Source organism: Mercurialis annua, linkage group LG1-X, assembly GCF_937616625.2.
Source record: "Mercurialis annua linkage group LG1-X, ddMerAnnu1.2, whole genome shotgun sequence".
Classification (NCBI taxonomy): domain Eukaryota; kingdom Viridiplantae; phylum Streptophyta; class Magnoliopsida; order Malpighiales; family Euphorbiaceae; genus Mercurialis; species Mercurialis annua.
Window position 1 is genome coordinate 61,936,507 of NC_065570.1, and position 16,475 is coordinate 61,952,981.

Consider the following 16,475-nt stretch of genomic DNA (forward strand, 5'->3'; position numbering starts at 1 on the left):
TTTGATTCATAAAATGAATAGCATGAAATAATAAGAAATGAGATATCTATTCTTTATTTTTAAAAAATAAATGAGTACATGGATTTACATGTTACTTTTTGTTATATGATGCTATTTGTACCACACCAAAAGGTACAATGATTATTTTGTACCTTTTGCCTGCTTCTTGTGGTATACTTTCTCTATTACCATTATTATATTCATGGAGTTCAATTTGTTATCTGAAAAAGATTAATGCTTCAATAAATGAAAGAAAAACAAATGTCAATTCAGATTTGTGTATTTTTCGGTTGAAAAAAAAAAACACATTCCCCCTTCTTAAACTGTAAGTTCATAGCTTTCATTGGAGAGCAAATACTAAATAGTCATGCTTTTCGACTAATCAGATGGAAAGATCTTAACAGATTCATGGAAGTAAACACACCAACATAGTTAATTATATTGGCTAGTGTATGGCAGGTTCTGTAGAAATAGTTTAACCTTGGCCATCACATCGACAAGGACCCAACAAAACTTGGTGATTGCAAAAACATGCTCCCTAAGATACAAAGAAATAAAAAACCAAACCCGTAATGTATTACTAAAAATCTTTCTTAATTTTGAAAAAACAGCACCATCAATCCCACAAGGAATCGTACAGTTTTGCATTCATTTTTCTCTTAACCAATCCGAAACCGCTTCTCTTCACATATCCGAAACCGCCTGATACAGCCGCAAACAACACCACCATTACTGCCAGACTCGCAACTATTACAAACATGATCCTCCTTCGAATTCCCATTCTAATCCACACGCTATCCACCACACATTTTGCCCGATCCTCTACCCTTGGTAATTTGGTTGCCTCTTCTCCTCTTTCCTCCGGCTTGTGTAATTTGATTCTTCTGTTGGTGATTCCTTGGGAAGGAATGGGAGGAAGCCTTCGGACTTGCGCATGCACCTGCGCCTCAGCCATACTGGCAATCAATGGAAGGAACTCTGCAGTGGCAGCAAACGGAGTTTCATCCAGTTTAATTATGTCATCTTTCAGTATATCAGCATAAAAATCGTCTTCTTCTTCTTTATCAGAATCCTGGATTACAACGCCATCCATCATGCATCAAAATGACCATTTGTTTAATTGAAATCTATAATTACTGGTAAAGAAAAAATTAATGTATAAGCAAATCAGACTGACCTCTTGGAGATAATGGCAGGATGACTCTGCCACAGGAGTATCGTTTGATAGTTTATGTTCCGACTCATTTGTGGAATCAGTAGAATGAGAATCGTAACTGCTACTGCACTTTATTCTGGAGAATGCAGCTGCTTTCGATATGTCTATTCCACCATCAGAAGCGGCAACCTGCCTTGTTTTCTTGTTTGAATTATCATTCAATCGAAAATCTGCATTCCTACGCAGCCGACAAACAACAAGAGAGTCCTGCACTTTACAGGTACCGCGGAAATCCCATATCCAAAATGTGAGTGATGGTTTATAAAACTTAAAATTGAACTTGATTAATCAGTCTATGTGTTAGCATGATTGTAGAAATTTGTCAAATATGTCAGTAATTATGTTAAAGAATAATACTAGCTAACTTGATTATCATAATTATAGGAGATTGATTTATTCTAATTATAGACTGATTAAAGAGGATTTACTTAGCATAATTATATTTCATAAGAGAACATGAGAATTGTGCAACCAAAAGTATAGGCAAACAAGAAAAATGGAGAATGACCTGGTTTTTGCCATACATGCAATATTCATGCATAATCCATTCAGTCCTTTCGCCTTTAGGGGCACGGCCAATATGGAACACCAGAGTTCTCTTAGTACCGATCACATCGGAGCCGGACTTTACATTCCTCTCTTTGCCGGTGGCCTTCCAGTAACCCAGCTCCGTTGCCCTCTTACTCTGCGTGCCGTTGGGATATTTTCTTCCCCGAGCCGAAAAGAAGAACCATTCATTCTCTGATCGGATTACAGATTTCCCTGCCACCATCAAATTAACCATTTTTTTTTATATATTTAACCCACTCATAATCAACTACAAAAACCAGAATGTTTATGACAATAAAGAGAAGCAGAACACGTGCGCTTATTATATGGTCACACTGGCATGCAAATGCAACACGTGGAGCTAAACAATGAAAAAAATTGAAACAGAGGGAAAATGAAGGCGGTGTACCAGGTAAATCCCAGGGCTCATGTCTGCAAATCTCAACTTCGGGAATAACTTCAACGCATTTTTCAGAGCCCTCCATCTTTTTCCTCAAGTAATAAGATATCAACTCCACGTCCGTCGGAGAAAACCGGAACCCTGGAAACATGGTCGACGCTTCTATCGACATTTGTGTTTCTCTCGACACTCCTCCGTCCGCCATCTTTGGGTTCAGTATTGTTGATGACGATAGAGAAGATCAAACGAGAAAAAAAGAAAGAATTCTTTGCTTTGGAGTTGGGGTTGCTTAATCACCTTACTTCATATCGTAGGCAGCCAAAAGGATTATTCTTGTTCACTTGTGAGACTACTTTCGTTTATAGGAAGATAAAAAGATGAGGGGCAACAAATTCGAAAAGAGTGATGTAAAGGGCAGGCCGAAGTTGAGGCAAATAAGGAACGTCACGTGGGAAAGGACTTACGTGTCTGCTGTCTAACTATGTCATCTGCTCTTCTCCTATTTGTTGCATTCCTCGGCTTGCATGTCTCTCTTTGTTTGGTTTTCCTAATCAACCAAGCCAGGATCACAGCCAACCCCTAGCTGTTTTGGAGCTCTGGATCAGGATGGTACCTGCACATGTGTATCATTTATTTTCTTAAATCTCCTTGTCATTTTCTTCAATAAGCCACTGATAGAGTAATTAAAAGATTGTAATGTCCGTAACACGAAAATGGTAGAAAACTCTCTCTGTCTGAAAACAGTTGATCTCAACGCTGATGATACCAGCCGCTCAACCAAGAAGGTTAAGATCCGTCCAGGCGAGGACGGTAGCGAGGCCATTCTTGAAGCTGTCATGGATGTTGATATCCCTGGAAGTGACCCCTTACCAGAAAATGCTCTTAACGAAAAAGTGTCCTTCAAGGACAAACTCCTTTCCTCTAACAGTAGCCGTGAAAACATGAATGTGGACAAAGGTCAAAGCCTGAATCTATCAGATGATGATGTGGAGATTGGTGAAGATAAAGGTATTCCAGTGATCAATTTTTCTGATAGAATCCATAACTTTATTGCACAAAACATGAAGCTCTGTATAGTCATCCGTCTCTTGGGGAAAACTATAGGATATCAGACTCTTTTCAGTCGTCTGTTGAAGCTTTGGAAACCAAAGGATTATCCAAGTCTTGTTGATTTGGATAACAATTTTTTTCTCGTTCGATTTCACAATATGGATGATTTCATTAATGTTGTTTCTGGTGGCCCTTGGGTTCTCTTTGGTCATTATCTCACTGTGCAACCTTGGAGTCCGTCCTTCTCTTCGGATAATATTAATGTGACTGCTGTTACGGCTTGGGTTAGATTTCCTGGTTTGCCTATTCAATACTATCATAACCATATTCTGAGAGCCATCGCTAGTACTATTGGCAGCGTTGTCAAAGTTGATTTAAATACAGAATCAAAAGAAAGAGGGAAGTTTGCTCGTTTAGCCATAAACCTTGATCTTACTAAACCCTTAATTTCCACTATTATGATTGATGGTCGCGCTCAAAGAATCGAATATGAAGGCCTCCCTATCATTTGTTTTGATTGTGGCAGATATGGGCACCGGGAGAATAATTGCCAATACAGAAGCCCGGAAGCTGTGCACAAGGTGACGGAAACAGTTGTTTTGCCAAGCGGTGGTCAGATGCCGACGACCACGACGGAGGATGGCCGTTATGGACCTTGGATGCAGGTTTCTAATCGGAGAAGGAAAGTCGATACTAATGGTAATAATCAAACAAATACGGGCAAGAAATCTGTTGGGTCCAGATTTGAAGCGATTGCTGAATTAGAGGAGGGAATAGATGGTCTTTCCTTCCTGGATGAAAATATTGACAAAAGTTTCCTTCATATGCAACTTGCCAAAAATAAGAGTCAACAGACGATTAATGTTAATTTGCAAAAAGGAAATTCCAACGGTAAAGGCAAACTCCCTGACCATATTCCAAATTTACCTTCTAGTAGTAATGTTGATTGTGCTCCCATGCAGACCCATGCAAATAACGTGGGCCAAGTTACAAACAATAATGTGGAAATTAATTTCATGCAAATTAAACCTACTGCTACTGCTGGTACATCCAAGAACGTCCTGAAACCTGTGCTAGGTGCGACCTCTCTGGATCCGACAAAACATACGGTGGTTTCTATCCCTGTCTTCCCTGAAGTTCCCGGACAACCGGTTGTCGTTAAATCTACTTCCCTGAGAGATAAATTCAATTCCAAAAACTCTGAAAAGCACCAATCTCAGTGGAAGGTTAAAATTAACAAGAATTCTAAGGGGAGTGTGAAAGTTAGAAAGAAAAAAGAATCTAATATTCCGTCCAACTCCACCGTCGACGATCTTATGTTGGAATTAAACAACCCTATAGATGACAGCAAATTGGACTCAGATGGCACTGCTCCGATTGAGTTGGTAGGAGGCATTCCGCCCCCGGTGGATTCAGAGATGTCCATCTAATGGTGGTTTGATCTTCCTCTTTTCTCTGTATCTTTTTATGATTTTTAAAATCTTAGTTTGGAACTGCCAAGGGGCAGCTAGTAACGGTTTTATGCGTACTTTGATTTCTTTTCGTGACTGCTATAACCCCTCACTTGTAGTCTTAGTGGAGCCTAGAATTGCAGGTCTTAAAGCTGACAAAGTCATCAAGAGGTTTGGTTTTGATTTTTCGCATCGTGTGGAAGCGCAAGGTTTCTCTGGAGGAATATGGCTCTTATGGAAATCTGATATTCAAGTGTCGGTTATCCTCAACCACCGCCAGTTTATTCATACCACTATTTCTTATGGTAACAGCAAGGAGAATTTCCTTTTTACAGCGGTGTATGGAAGCCCTCAATCTTCTAGCCGTCGTGTTCTTTGGGAAGATCTTTCTTCTTTTGGAATTGACAATACTGTTCCTTGGCTTCTCGCTGGAGACTTTAATGCTATTTTGAAAGCTTCTGACAGAAAAGGTGGCTCCAGTTCAAGAAGATTAGGCTGTTCTCATTTCAATAATTTCATGAACTCTAATAATTTGACGCAAGTCGACTCTGTTGGTCCGGCTTTCACGTGGAGAAGAGGCAATCTTTTTCAGCAGCTCGATAAAGGGATTAGCAATGGAAGTTGGCTCTCTAAGTTTCCGGATGCCGTTATTCATCACTTACCGAGAATTCATTCAGACCACAGGCCTATTCTTGTTAATTTCAATAACTCTCTGCCTTATGCTTCTAGAGAGAAACCTTTTAGGTTTCTTGCTCCTTGGATCAGTCACCCTGATTTCAACCAAATTGTTGAATCTGGCTGGAAGAACACTGAGTCCCTTGAGAATAATGTGCTGCATTTTACAAACAACATTCAACACTGGAATTCCAATGTTTTTGGAAATATTTTTAAGCAGAAAAAGAAGCTTCTGAATAGGATCAATGGGATCCAAAAAGCTCTTGAATCTCGTCCCACTAGATTTCTCACGGAGCTGGAAATTCAATTAAGTAAAGACTTAGACGAGATTCTCTTGAAGGAAGAAGCTTATTGGATTCAAAAATCGAGAGGCGATTGGATCATGTTTGGGGATAGGAATACCGCCTATTTCCATGCTAAGACGCTTGCTAGAAGGAAGAGGAATAGAGTGTGCATGCTTAAGGATGACAACGGGAATTGGTGCGATGATGATCTTCGTTTAAAGGACATGGCTGCTGCTTTTTATATTGACCTTTATACTGAAGATGTCTTTTGCAGACCAACTTACCCTCACCGTGGGTCTTTTCCTGCCATAGAGGCTACCATGAACACGCTCCTCGTTAATGACATTAATATGGAAGAAACCCACAGGGCGTTATTTCAAATGATGCCGTGGAAGGCTCCAGGTATCGATGGCATTCCGGCTGCGTTCTTTCAGAACCAATGGCATGTGGTAGGAAATTCAGTGCTCTCTTTTATTCAGCAGGTCTTCAAGGAAGAAAAGATGGACGCTGCCATGAATAGAACTCTGATTTCTCTTATTCCTAAGTCTTCTAAGCCTGAAACTATCAAAGATTTTAGACCTATAAGTCTTTGTACTGTGATGTATAAGCTCGTGACTAAAATTATCACAAACCGTCTCAAACCCATTATGCCTCATATTGTCAGTCCTACACAAGTTAGCTTCATTGCGGGCCGTAATATTACTGATAATATTATTATTGCTCAAGAGGTTATCCATTCTATGAGAATCAAGAAAGGCAGAAAGGGTTGGTTCGCTATTAAAGTTGATCTCGAGAAGGCTTATGATAGGCTTAATTGGAATTTTATTGAGGATACCCTTACTGTTGCTGGTCTTCCCATTAAATTGATTAAAGTGATAATGCATTGTGTCTCTACCTCGCATATGAACTTATTATGGAATGGGACTAAATCAAATGATTTCAATCCTTCTAGGGGAATCCGTCAGGGGGATCCCCTCTCTCCCTACATTTTTGTTTTATGCATGGAGCGCCTCTCGCAAAGAATTTGCTTAGCTGTTCAGAGAGGTGAATGGGCTCCTATTTGTTTACACAAAGAAGGTCCTAACTTATCTCATCTTTTTTTTGCAGATGATCTGGTTCTCTTTGGTGAAGCCACAGTGACACAAGGCAACATCGTCAAGTCCATTATTGATGAGTTCTCTGTTAGCTCGGGTCTTCGTGTCAGTATGAGCAAAACAAAAATTTTTTTCTCATCAAACGTGGATCCCCAAATAGCGACTGGCATCAGCAATAATTTGGGTTTTAAAAAGTCCAACGACTTGGGAAATTATCTTGGCGTCCCTTTATTACATTCTCGGGTTTCGAAAGCTACGTACTCCTACATTGTTGATCAAATTCAAAAGAAACTTTCAGGATGGAGTGCTGGCTATCTTTCTTTGGCAGGAAGAATCACTTTAGCTAAATCAGTTTTGATGGCTATTCCGGGTTATACGATGCAAACTGCGTCTCTGCCTGTGAGCCTCTGTGATCAAATTAATCGAATTGTTCGCAATTTTATTTGGGGTAGCAACAACGGGTCTCAAAAGCCTAGTCTTTTAAGTTGGGACGACATGTGCGTTCCTTGTAATAATGGAGGCAGTGGAATTCACAACCTCAAACAGCAAAATAATGCTTTTCTTATGAAACTTGTTTTCTTTGTCATTACCAATCCCGATCTTTTTTGGGTTCAGGTTCTCAGAAACAAATATGGTTGGGTTCGTAATGGCAAGACTTGCAAAATCACTAGTAACTGCTCTATTTTGTGGAGGAATATTTGTCACCTGTGGAGCAATGTTTCTTCTGGTATTCACCGTGCCATAGGGGACGGCAATAATGTTAATTTTTGGTCTGATAACTGGTTAACGAATCTGGGTCCTCTCAAGTTCCTAGCCCGGCGTCAGTTAAATCGTTTTGACTTGCGGAAACAGGTGTCTGATGTCGTTGTTAATGGTTCGTGGAATTGGGACTATATTTCGAGGCTTGCTCCTTTCTCAGCTCTTCTCCACCTCGCTGCGGTTCGCCCTCCATCTACTAATGATGGAACTGATCAGGCGTATTGGGGTCTTACTAGCAGCGGCAACTTCTCTGTTAAATCTGCCTATATTATGCAGGGAATAGATAAATGGGAAGAGGAAAGCAAGCTGTGGAAGCGTATCTGGAAATGGCCTGGGGCTCATAGGATTAGAACAATGCTCTGGTTGGCTGCGAAAAATAAGCTACTAACCAATTACGAGCGGGGAAGGAGGCATATGGCTACAGACATTTCCTGCATGATTTGTGGAGCTGCAGTCGAAGACAGTAACCATGTTTTCAGAAATTGTGTGCTAGCAAGGGAAGTTTGGAGGAAACTCCTTCCTCATTCTTTCTTAGACTCTAATCATAAATTCAATACTTCTTGTTTTGTTGATTGGATTTCTGATAATTTGCAGGAACCTAATACGGAGAACGCTCAGAATTTGGTTATCACCTTTGGAATAACGTGTTGGACCCTTTGGAATCAACGCAACAATTTCATTTTTCAGAATAAAAGGAGCAGCTCTAATGAAGTGGTGTCTGCTATCCGGCGTATGGTGGATTATACAACTCAAGCTATCCGTTTTGCAGCTTTAGCTAACCCAGGCTTGGGTCACAAGAAGGAGCTTTTAATTGGGTGGGAGGCCCCTCCTCCTCATTTGATTAAGATTAATACCGATGGTGCAGTTCGTTCGCCGAACAATAGAGCTGCTTCTGGAGGTGTTGCTCGGGATAGTTCAGGCAAATGGCTCTTCGGTTTCAGCAGATATATTGGCTGCTGTACGGTGATTCAAGCTGAATTGTGGGGTGCGTTAGATGGCCTTGAAGTCGCTTGGACAAGAGGCTATAAGGATGTCACTCTGGAAATGGACAGCAAATTTGCTGTTGATGCGATCAATGGAGAAGGAAGGACTTCGAATGCTTCTACTAACCTGCTGCAAGTCATTAGAAGCCTTATTAACAGAGATTGGCATGTTTGTGTTCGTCATACTCACCGTGAAGGAAATCGTGCTGCTGATAGGATGGCCAACAATGGTTACAGTCATGATCTAGGGTTGGTTGTTTATGATAATGTGGTTCCTGAAGTTTCTTGGATTCTTACGGATGACATAGCTGGAGTTTCTTTACCTCGGATGTGTAGAACTACTACTTAGTTTCTTGGCCTTGGCCAATCCTTCTTTTCAAAAAAAAAAAAAGATTGTAATGTCCTTTACCAAGAAGAGTTGTTTTGGTTTCAAAAATCGAGGGCAGAGTGGATAGCGGATGGAGATCGTAACACTTCTTTCTTTCATAATAAAGTTGCTCAACGGCGCCGCTCTAATAAAATTACAGTTTTGAAAAACTCAAATGGAGAGATTGTGGAGGATCAAAGCACCCTTAAACAAATGGCCTGGGATTATTTTCATAAGCTGTTTTCCAGAGATAATAATCCTATTCTCCCTTTTCATTGCAAAGGAATGTTTCCCACGCTTGATCATGCTATGACGAATTCCCTATCAGCCTCTATCACGTCGGAAGAGATTAAATCAGCCTTATGGGATATGCAACCTCTGAAAGCGCCGGGTACAGACGGTCTACATGCTCTTTTCTATCAAAGTCAATGGAACGTGGTGGGTGTCAGTTTGTGTGTGTTCATCAAAGGTATTTTCGACGGTGTCCCGCTTCCTAAAGAGATAAATCAGACCCTTATTACGCTTATCCCTAAGTGCAGTAATCCGGATTCTCTAAAGTCTTTTAGACCTATTAGTTTATGTAATGTATCCTATAAAATCATTACTAAATTAATTGCTAACAGACTGAAAAGAATTATGCCCATCATCATTGGGCCGGCTCAAACTAGTTTTGTTGCCGGTCGTAATATTACGGATAATATCATTTTGGCACAAGAGGCGATGCACTCTTTGCGTAGGAAAAAGGGTCAAAAAGGTGTTATGGCTATCAAGATTGATCTGGAGAAGGCGTACGATAAAATCTCATGGGATTTTTTATTTGATACTTTAAATGAGGTTGGCATCCCAGATTTTCTATCTAATGTTATTATGCAATGTGTGACTACGCCAACTATGAGAATTTTGTGGAATGGTAGTCCGTTGGAACCTTTTGAACCGACGTGTGGGATTCGGCAAGGAGATCCCCTATCTCCTTACTTATTCGTTCTTTGCATTGAGCGTCTTGCCCACCTCATCTCTCGGGAATCAAAAAATCATCATTGGAAGCCGCTGGTTATGGGCAGGGGCTGTCCTCCGCTCTCATATCTTTTTTTCGCTGATGACTTATTATTATTTTGTGAAGCTTCTCTTGACCAAGCTGAGGTGGTGAATAGGGTTTTATCGACCTTCTGTAATTCTTCTGGCCAAAGAATTAACAGAGATAAATCCAAAGTTATCTTCTCCAATAATGTCTCCTGCGGTCATGGCTGTTTGATTGCTCAAAAGATGGGTTTCTCTAAAACTTCTGATTTAGGGAAGTATTTAGGCATTCCTTTACTGCATGGGCGCTTATCCAAGCGTCACACCAATGGTATCATTAGCCGTATCGGTAAGCGTCTCTCTTATTGGCAAACTAACAAGCTCTCTATGGCAGGAAGAGCAACATTAGCCAAATCGGTGGTTGAAGCAATTCCTATCTACGCGATGCAAACGACGGCTCTTCCAAAAGGGACATGCGATGAAGTGGAGAAACAATGTCGCCAATTTCTTTGGGGGTCATCCGAAAACCAAAAAAAGCTTAGTTTGGTCAGGTGGTCAAAGGTTTGTCAACCTAAGGTTAATGGGGGATTAGGTTTCAAAAACATGGTTCATATGAACCACACTCTTCTTATGAAACTTGGTTGGCAAATTATAGCTTGTCAAGATAAATTTTGGGTTCAGCTTATTACTGCCAAGTATAAGTTCAATATTCATAACCCTTTAAGCATAACGAGAACGATAGGAACCTCTCATCTTTGGAGAGCTTTGAGCAAGTTATGGCCGGAAGTTTGGAAAGGTATGCGATGGGCTCTTTGTGACGGCAGGCAAATCAGATTCTGGTTAGACCCGTGGTTAGGAGATGAAACTGTTTTAATTCAAATTGTTGTTAGACCTATTCCTGATGGCATGATACAGTGTAAGGTTTGGGAATTTGTAGATAACAACGATAATTGGTGGTGGGAAAAATTTGCAGATTTTTTGCCGAGTGCTTGGCTTATGAGAATTGCCAAATTAATCCCTCCTAATCAATCTTTTGGCAAAGATTTTCTGTATTGGGGCCTCTCCTCATCCGGTCATTTTACGACAAAAACGGCGTATAATGCATTAGTAGACAGCTCTGGGAATGATGATGATGATATTGATTGGAATATAGTTTGGAGATGGAAAGGACCAGAAAGGGTGAAACATACAATCTGGTTACTCCTTCATGAAAGATTAATGTGTAATTCAGAACGGTTTCGACGCCATTTAACCTTTGATCAGTCCTGCCAGAGATGTGGAGCTATAGTTGAAGATGAAGAGCATGTTCTTAGAAGCTGCATTTATGCTAAACAGTTTTGGCTAAGAATCATTGACAAGAATTTGCAGAATCAATTTTTTGCAATGAGATTCAAGGACTGGATCCTCCTAAATTTAGCGGAGAAGTTGAACTTTAATAAGAAAGATGATTGGAGTTGTTTGTTCGGTGTGAGCCTCTGGAAACTTTGGTTGTGGCGTAATCTTGTCACTTTAGGTAATAAATGTATTCCAGTGGCTCAAGTTACTTTGGAAGTGTATAATCTGGTTCAGTATGTGTTGGAGAATCAAGGTAATTTATACCGCCAAGTTGGACAGCTTCCATGCAGGGAAGATATTTTAGTGAGCTGGAAATGTCCTCCTTTTCAATGGGTGAAAATCAATACTGATGGAGCTTACAATTCAGTTACAGGTATTGCAAAAGCTGGAGGAATCATTCGTAATGATGAGGGCAGATGGCTTGGTAGTTTCTCGACCACTATAGGAACAGGCTCGGTCTTGGAAGCAGAATTGAGAGGAGTCCTTCATGGTCTTCAGCAAGGTTGGAACATGGGTTTCAAAAAAATCCTTTTGGAAGTCGATAACAAAACCGTGGTGGAGAAGGTGACAAGTACTGATGACGCAACTCAGTTTGCTAATGTCGTAGCTGCTATTCGGTCGTTGATTAAAAGAGACTGGGAAGTTAAGATATCCCACATTTACAGAGAAGCGAATTTTGCGGCGGATCATCTAGCATCTCTGGGTGATGATTATCTGATTGGTTTCTCTTCCCATGAACATCCTCCGTATAGCTTGTTACACTGGTTAGCACATGACTTACATGGCACCTCATATGTTAGGAATATTCAAATGTAATTGTGTTTAGGCTTTGCCTCTTTTTCTTGTAACAAAAAAAAAAGATTGTAATGTCCCAATTATACTAATATGTATGTGTCTTCGGCCTAAGAAATATTGTTGGATTTCTGCTGTAATCTAGGTTAGCACCGACACGGCAAAACGTGTTATTTTAAGGTTTCTAAAAATAAAGTTTCGTGTCTGAAACGATGAAAGTCAAGTGTCCAAAACGTTTATATACAAATAATGTTTGATTGTTAAATAAAGGCTTAATTCCTTAAAAAAACCCCACCTTGTATTTTTTTTTCGTTTATACCCTGACCTTGTAAAAACACCATTTGTACCCAATTTTGAGTTTTTATGTTTCATCTCTACCCAAAAGCATTAAATTGTACTCTTTTCATTTGAAAAGAGTTTAAATCAATCCTTTATTTTTAACTTATATACTATTTAGATATTAATGTTATTAATAGTACAAAAATACCATTTTCTTCAAAAAATTAAAAATAATTTTAATTTTTTTTATTTTTTTAAAAAATATTTCCGAACTTTTTTTAAATTTTTAATTTTATTTTTATTTTTTTATTAAATGTTTCCAACAAAAAAATTTAAAATAATAATAATTTTTTTTATTATTTTATAAAATTAAAAAAATTAATTAATTATTTGAATGTATTTGATTATTTTTTAAGTTTAAGGATTTATTTGTATTTTTAAAAATAGAAAAAAGTATGTTTTAAACTCTTTTCCAAATGAAAAGAGTACAGTTTAATGCTTTTGGGTAGGGATGAAACATAAAAACTCAAAATTGGGTACAAATGGTGTTTTTACAAGTTCAGGGTATAAACGAAGAAAAAGTGCAAGGTGGGAGGTTTTTAAGAAATTAAGCCTTAAATAAATAAAGCTCTAATGTTGCTTTGGCAAAATAACATCTTGTAATATGGTTGGCTTGAGGGATGCATTCAAGGCCTAAAGTTTTCTGCTTGGTTGGCTTGAGGGATATATCATTAGTCTCCACTTCATTTGACCAAGACACAGTAATCAGTCATCCCCTCTCTTTTTCTCAACACGAAAAATTATGAACCAAAATACAAATTGTAATTCTGTTTGTATTGTGTTAAAGTTTGCACCTTTTCTTTATCCAAAGCTATCTTCACAAACCCATCACTGCCACTACATAATATTTCTCAAAAAGATGTAGTCTACCACACAGAAAAAGCCAAAAGGAATAAATTAAAAAACCATACTTTTTTGTTTGAAAGGTCCAGAATACTCCTCAGCTTAAAAGGAAAGAAAAAAGATTGACAATCAATAATGCAAGCTCAAAACTTCCACCACCACACCAAAACCACTCTCCCAAAGAGGCAATGTCGCTTGCTCCTACAGCTCTAGCACCTCCAACTTCCCCTCTTTTTGCGGAGGTAGCCATGGGAGCTGACTCCTCTACTTCTATTGTTCGAGCCACTGTTATTCAAGCCTCCACTGTCTTCTATGACACCCCTGCCACTCTTGGTACTCAATTCTTCCACTCTCTTCATTTCTTTTTAGTTGAAAAGATTAGATTTTGTTGCTGTGATTGTTTGATTATGCCTGCAGATAAGGCTGAGAGGTTACTGGCAGAAGCAGCTGGATATGGATCCCAACTGGTTGTGTTTCCAGAAGCTTTTATTGGCGGTTATCCTCGTGGTTCCACTTTCGGTGCATCCATCGGGAATCGAACGTTAAAGGGTAGAGAAGAATTCCGCAAGTATCATGCTGCTGCCATTGATGTACCTGGTAAAATTTCTATACTTAACCATCCTTTTGCCTCGGTGGTTTGTTTGGTGGTTGAAAGTGGAATAGATGAAATTTCTTGTACAATAATTGAAGGGGTCAATGTGGTTTTAATGACACTCTAGATTTTTAACGTTTGGTTTGTTTTCTTTGTGATGTATGAGTTGCATCTTCTGGAAAGTGATCAATTATCCACCCATTTTGGTAGACTGTGACTTAAATTCTTAAAATGGTGCTGATGCTTCATACAGATAACTAAGATTCTACTAAATGCAGGTCCAGAAGTCGATCGATTAGCAGCAATGGCTGGAAAGTATAAGGTGTATCTAGTAATGGGTGTGATAGAGAGGGAGGGATATACTCTCTATTGTTCTATATTGTTTTTTGACAGTAATGGTCAGTACCTGGCGAAGCACCGAAAAGTCATGCCAACTGCAGTGGAACGTATAGTTTGGGGGTTTGGTGATGGATCAACAATTCCAGTTATTGACACTCCAATTGGTAAAATTGGTGGTGCGATTTGTTGGGAAAATAGAATGCCACTTCTGAGGACAGCTATGTATGCTAAAGGTGAGCTGTTGAATATATAAATTTGATTGCCTTGTTAATGAAAATTCAACAGTCGCATCTCTTGAATTTTCATTTTTCCCTCTAATTTGCATTGCATATGTATGCCTTTTTTATTACTCTAATTTTAGGCAGGGATATCTCATGTCTTTAACAGTTTAACTCATTCTTGATGCAGTCAGTATTATATCAATAGGTTGGCACACCGTACATTGCACCTGGCATCTGATATATCTGCTGTATTATTCATCTGTTTTCACTTTGCATGTTTCCCTAGGTTGGCTCTAGCATATCTCTTTGGACTTATCGGTATGGTTGACAAATACATGCTTCCTTGCATTTTGTTAAGCATTGAAAGTTTTCTCCGCTCTGTCTAGCTATTTCTTGCATATTCTCTTACGTGAAGTTGAACCATATTTGTACTTTACTATAGCCAAGTCTTCTCTATATCCAGGGATATCTATGATTTGTACTGTTGAGTGATATGCAGTTCTTATTAGTTGTGTCCTTAAAAGGGAAGGCTGCTGAGCCAAGGTATTTTTGATGGAAAACATCCTGTGTTGCTTGCAGATCAATTGAATGTATCATATTGTTCACTTGGAATGAACTAATATGCTTATTTATGATCTTATCATCTACAAATTCTATCTTTAATTTGTCATAATTCTACTATTTCAGGTATTGAAATTTATTGTGCACCTACTGCTGATTCCAGGGATACATGGCAAGCAACAATGAAAAGCATTGCTCTTGAAGGTGGATGTTTTGTGCTTTCTGCCAATCAATTCTGCCGAAGAAAAGATTATCCACCCCCACCAGAGTACACATTCTTTGGCATAGAAGATGAGCTCACACCAGATTCTGTTGTCTGTGCTGGAGGCAGTGTCATTATATCACCCTTTGGGAATGTTTTGGCAGGACCTAATTATGATGGAGAGGCTCTAATCTCAGCAGACCTAGGTGTGTATGTTTTTATAGTTTAAATTTTCCTCAATGTGTTTACAAAACAGTGTTCACTCTGAAAAAATGAACACAAAGTCAACATGATTTTAAGATGTCTGCAAATTAAATTTCTGAAGAAGAAAATAAGACTGGAATTTTAAACAGCAGGGGGTTTCTGGCCCCGTAAGGACGAAAAATGATCAGACATGCATTAAATATCAATGCCTTCTGAAGCTACTTGCCCATCCTCTTAAAACTAAATTATGTAAGGTGTAGATGTTGAGGAATTGGGGTGTTGGGTCCTATGCACTGAACGTAGACTTGCATGCTTCTAGTTACATACAACTATACAAGGTCTTTCATCTTCTGGTGAAGGCCACTTTGTAGAAAGCACTTATAGAAGTATATTAAGTTGTTTTTACAGTGTCATTTACTACGACGGTGCATTCTTTATTGTTGTTTGGTTCTGGTCTTGTCTCTCTCTATTCTGTCATCTTAATATTTCTAAAACTGTTCGGTGTTTAATAAACTTATGATGTAACTGCTCAAACAATGTATCCTGTGTCTGTCAGTTTTTTTTTTTTTTATAGCTGCAAAAATATTTCCTGCATTTCTTTGTGTTCCATACGAGTATGGCTCCAAATAATGTTTATCATTCAAGACCATTAACATATTGCTCCTAACAGTGCCATGCTATATTAGTGTTGCTTGAGTGGTGAACTGTTTTTAGTGTTTTTTTTTTCAATTATGGGAGTTGAGCTCTGATTTAATGAAATTAAATCTTGGATAGATCTTGGAGACATAGCAAGAGCAAAGTTCGACTTTGACGTAGTTGGGCATTATTCAAGGCCAGAAGTTCTCAGCTTGACTGTAAAGGACCATCCAACAAAAGCAGTTATCTTCACCTCTTCTGATAAGAAAACTGAAGATTCATAGCTGCAGTTATCATTAGAGGTCAGAGATGTGGGGACTGTTGTAGCTTCTTCTATTGGAAGACGTTTTCTTACATTATAAATAACCTTTTGTCCTCTGAATGTAACTCTTAATAATAAATTAGGTTAAATCAGTTTATGATTTAATCAGTTGTGCGCACTAGCAGGAATTGCTGAGTGCCTGAACTATGTATTTTATTGGCCGTTGCATTATTTATAATTCTGAAGAATTCAAGATTTCTTCTTCTTTCTGCTACTGGTTGCTCTTGCTTTGCTTTATGAAGAA

At 38.9% G+C, this 16,475-nt stretch overlaps 2 protein-coding genes across 2 annotated transcripts; one reads left to right on the plus strand and one right to left on the minus strand.

The window, feature by feature from the left end:
* Positions 1 to 409: 409 nt before the first annotated feature.
* On the minus strand, positions 410 to 2,704 carry LOC126680422 (NAC domain-containing protein 40-like). The gene is made up of 4 exons (XM_050375552.2): positions 2,175 to 2,704; positions 1,725 to 1,978; positions 1,178 to 1,423; positions 410 to 1,072 (listed from the first exon to the last, which is right to left on the minus strand). Exons 1-4 carry the CDS (start codon positions 2,368 to 2,370, stop codon positions 617 to 619), a joined length of 1,152 nt encoding a protein of 383 aa, XP_050231509.1. The 5' UTR covers positions 2,371 to 2,704; the 3' UTR covers positions 410 to 616.
* Positions 2,705 to 13,135: 10,431 nt separating this feature from the next.
* Positions 13,136 to 16,445, plus strand: LOC130014465 (bifunctional nitrilase/nitrile hydratase NIT4B-like). Its single transcript, XM_050366097.2, has 5 exons — positions 13,136 to 13,487; positions 13,572 to 13,751; positions 14,025 to 14,318; positions 14,994 to 15,275; positions 16,048 to 16,445. The coding sequence occupies exons 1-5, from the start codon at positions 13,343 to 13,345 to the stop codon at positions 16,191 to 16,193; spliced, it is 1,047 nt and encodes a 348-aa protein (XP_050222054.1). The 5' UTR covers positions 13,136 to 13,342; the 3' UTR covers positions 16,194 to 16,445.
* The last annotated feature ends 30 nt before the right edge of the window (positions 16,446 to 16,475 follow it).

Excerpts from the sequence above, each read along its gene's own strand:
- LOC126680422 (XM_050375552.2), bottom strand. The coding sequence starts at position 2,370 with ATGGCGGACGGAGGAGTGTCGAGAGAAACACAAATGTCGATAGAAGCG. Across the intron at positions 1,979-2,174 it reads TGAGCCCTGGGATTTACCTG|GGAAATCTGTAATCCGATCA; the intron begins GTACACCGCCTT and ends TGATGGTGGCAG. Across the intron at positions 1,073-1,177 it reads CCTGCCATTATCTCCAAGAG|GATTCTGATAAAGAAGAAGA; the intron begins GTCAGTCTGATT and ends GTTGTAATCCAG.
- LOC130014465 (XM_050366097.2), top strand. The coding sequence starts at position 13,343 with ATGTCGCTTGCTCCTACAGCTCTAGCACCTCCAACTTCCCCTCTTTTT. Across the intron at positions 13,752-14,024 it reads TGCTGCCATTGATGTACCTG|GTCCAGAAGTCGATCGATTA; the intron begins GTAAAATTTCTA and ends TACTAAATGCAG. Across the intron at positions 14,319-14,993 it reads GACAGCTATGTATGCTAAAG|GTATTGAAATTTATTGTGCA; the intron begins GTGAGCTGTTGA and ends CTACTATTTCAG.